Genomic DNA, 2756 nt, shown 5'->3' on the forward strand with positions numbered 1-2756 from the left:
GTTGTTTATACTTACAGACAGACGAAGTGACAAGGACTTCACTCGATGGGCGTCTTGAATTTAATAGATGTTGGGCTTTTGAACGGGGGTTCGGTGCCCTAGATTTGAAAAATACCGGGAATTGGAATTTCAAGATTCGAAATTTAGAAAATCATGCCATAGCCTGCATGATATCTCATCACTCCAGGACCTATATGCGATGTCCACCGTCGCCTCGATTTTATACAATAATAATAATAATAATAATAATAATAATAATAATAATAATAATAACCCTCAACAACCCTCACATCGAATGGCAAATATCTTGGTCAGGTGAGAATACAACGAGGAATATTCCAAGGGGACTAAATGTCACCTCTCCTCTTCGTTATATCACTCAATCCACTTCCAAGCGTTCTGCGAAATGTATCGGCCGGTTATGACCTCGGAGGAAATCATGGCTCCCTCAATCATCTGCTGTTCATGGACGACCTTAAGCTCTTTTGTAAAGACGAGAAGCAGTGCGACAAGCTAGTTCAAACGGTTCGTCTGGTCAGCAAAGACATCGGCATGGACTTCGGCATCAACAAGTGCGCTACCCTGGTTATGAAGAGAGGGAGACGAGTGAAGAGTGCAGGAATACCACTCCCCGATGGAAGAATACTACAGAGTTTGGAGGAAGGAGAGAATTACAAATACCTCGGAGTGTTGGAATCTGATGATGTCTCGAGCAATGCTATCAAAGTGTCTGTGACGAAGGAGTACTTCTCACGTGTAAAAAGTGTACTAAAATCACACTTAAATGGCGGACACGTGATCACAGCTCTAAACACCTGGGCGGTAGCAGTTTTGAGATACACAGGAGGAGTGGTCGAATGGACGAAGGCGGAACTGGCTGGTTTGGATCGGAAGACAAGAAAGATGCTCTCGATCTACAAAACCCACCAAATGAGTGCTGATGTCGACAGGTTGTACTTGCCAAGGAAAGAAGGAGGCCGAGGGCTCGTGAGTGCGTCATATTGCGTTGAAATGGAGCAAATCAGCCTCAACAATTACATAAACAGCAGTGTGGAAAAACTCCTTCGAGCCGTTCTGGTTGAAAGTGGAAATAATGTAAGTTTAGTACGCCATTGATCCACTTACTTTCAAAAGCCAGAAACGAACAGAAAGATCTGCAAAGTGGAGAGAAAAGCAGCTGCACGGGCAGTTTTGCAGAGAGACGGAGAACATCAGCAGTAATGACACATGGTTATGGCTGAAGAAAGGAGAACTGAAGAAGGAGACAGAAGGACTGATCATCGCTGCCCACGAGCAAGCACTGTCAACAAATGCTCTGAAAGCCAAGATACAGAAGAGAGATGTGGATGCCACGTGCAGGATATGCCGAGAAAGAGACGAGACAGTGCAACATATTGTATGTGGCTGTAGTAAATTGGCGCAAAAGGAGTACAAAAGACGACATGACAAACTGGCACAAGTCCTTCACTGGGAGCTTTGCAGAAAACATGAAATACCATGTGAGAGCAAATGGTATATGCACGAACCACAGAAAGTTTCTGAAAATGATAAAGTTAAAATCCTGTGGGATTTCGATGTTCAAACTGACAATGTCATCCAGCACAGGCGTCCGGATATCATCGTCGTAGAAAGGGCTCGACAGATGTGCACAATCGTCGATGTCGCGGTACCGGGAGACAGCAGAGTAGCCGAGAAGGAGAAGGAAAAGATAGAGAAGTACCAAGACCTCGCCAGAGAGCTTCGCTGCCTGTGGAATATGAGAACGAAGGTGATCCCTATTGTCGTTGGAGCACTCGGAACAACGCCAAAGCAGCTGCAACGGCACTTGGACGATGTTGGTGTGCCAGATCGAGTGCAAACGCTCCAAAAAGCAGCATTGCTGGGGACGGCACGAATCCTGAGAAAAGTGCTGGAAGTCTAAGGTTCCAGGATGGAACTTGACGTGATATTAATCTCCAAGAGATATCTTGTGAAGATAGAGATACCAATAATAATAATAATAATAATAATAACAATAATAGTAGTAGTATAACGCACAGGTCCACTATCAGTGCTCATGGCAACTATCAGGCGATCATGCATGCTCCCTTTGTCGACTCTCAACCAATCAAAATTTAATATGAAAATTGTCATGGTCATAATATTGTCATAGTGACGAATATTTCCTGGTCGCTCAACAATGTCCACAAAAATCTGATGTGTAACATTAGTAGTACATGTATATTATAGGCATATATGATAGGAGAACAATGTCAGCATTTCACGAACACGAAGTTCGGGTGGAATTCAGTGGCGGATCAAGGGGGCGCGCCCGACGCCCCCCCCCCCCTTATTTTTTGTCTAAACAAAAGAAATAAAGAGAAAAATGGAGGGGCGCATGCACCCCCTCCCCCCCCCCCCCTTTACGGAATTTCTGGATCCGCCCCTTTAATTATTTCCCATGGGACACAGTCCAAGACTATCACTTTTCTCCACTTGTTTTACAAGAAAGCAAAACCCAAAGTAGTTGGGGGCCTAAGGGCTCAAAATGGGCTGTTTGGTTCAAATTCTTCCAAAAGCACCAAATTTGGCTTATAGGTCCCTTGTACCATACTCTTTCGATTTTTGATGGGCGCCAAGTCTAAAAACCCTTGGGGCCGCCATATTGGTGATATCCAATATGGCCGCCATCCGGGCTAAAGGTCAACTGCAGTTACAAATTGAAAAGGTTGAACAAAGCAAGGAGGTACTAATGTGGAAGGGTTTACGGGGTTAGA

General features: G+C 44.6%; 1 protein-coding gene across 1 annotated transcript; it reads left to right on the forward strand.

Moving 5' to 3' along the window:
- Positions 1 to 351: 351 nt before the first annotated feature.
- LOC140240261 (uncharacterized) lies at positions 352 to 1921 on the forward strand. The gene is made up of 2 exons (XM_072320047.1): positions 352 to 987; positions 1139 to 1921. The coding sequence occupies exons 1-2, from the start codon at positions 352 to 354 to the stop codon at positions 1919 to 1921; spliced, it is 1419 nt and encodes a 472-aa protein (XP_072176148.1).
- The last annotated feature ends 835 nt before the right edge of the window (positions 1922 to 2756 follow it).

The sequence above is a fragment of the Diadema setosum genome, chromosome 16 (genome assembly GCF_964275005.1).
Source record: "Diadema setosum chromosome 16, eeDiaSeto1, whole genome shotgun sequence".
NCBI lineage: Eukaryota > Metazoa > Echinodermata > Echinoidea > Diadematoida > Diadematidae > Diadema > Diadema setosum.

Coding starts and splice junctions, on each gene's coding strand:
- LOC140240261 (XM_072320047.1), top strand. CDS start 352: ATGTCACCTCTCCTCTTCGTTATATCACTCAATCCACTTCCAAGCGTT. Junction 988..1,138: donor AAGAAGGAGGCCGAGGGCTC/GTGAGTGCGTCA, acceptor TTCAAAAGCCAG/AAACGAACAGAAAGATCTGC.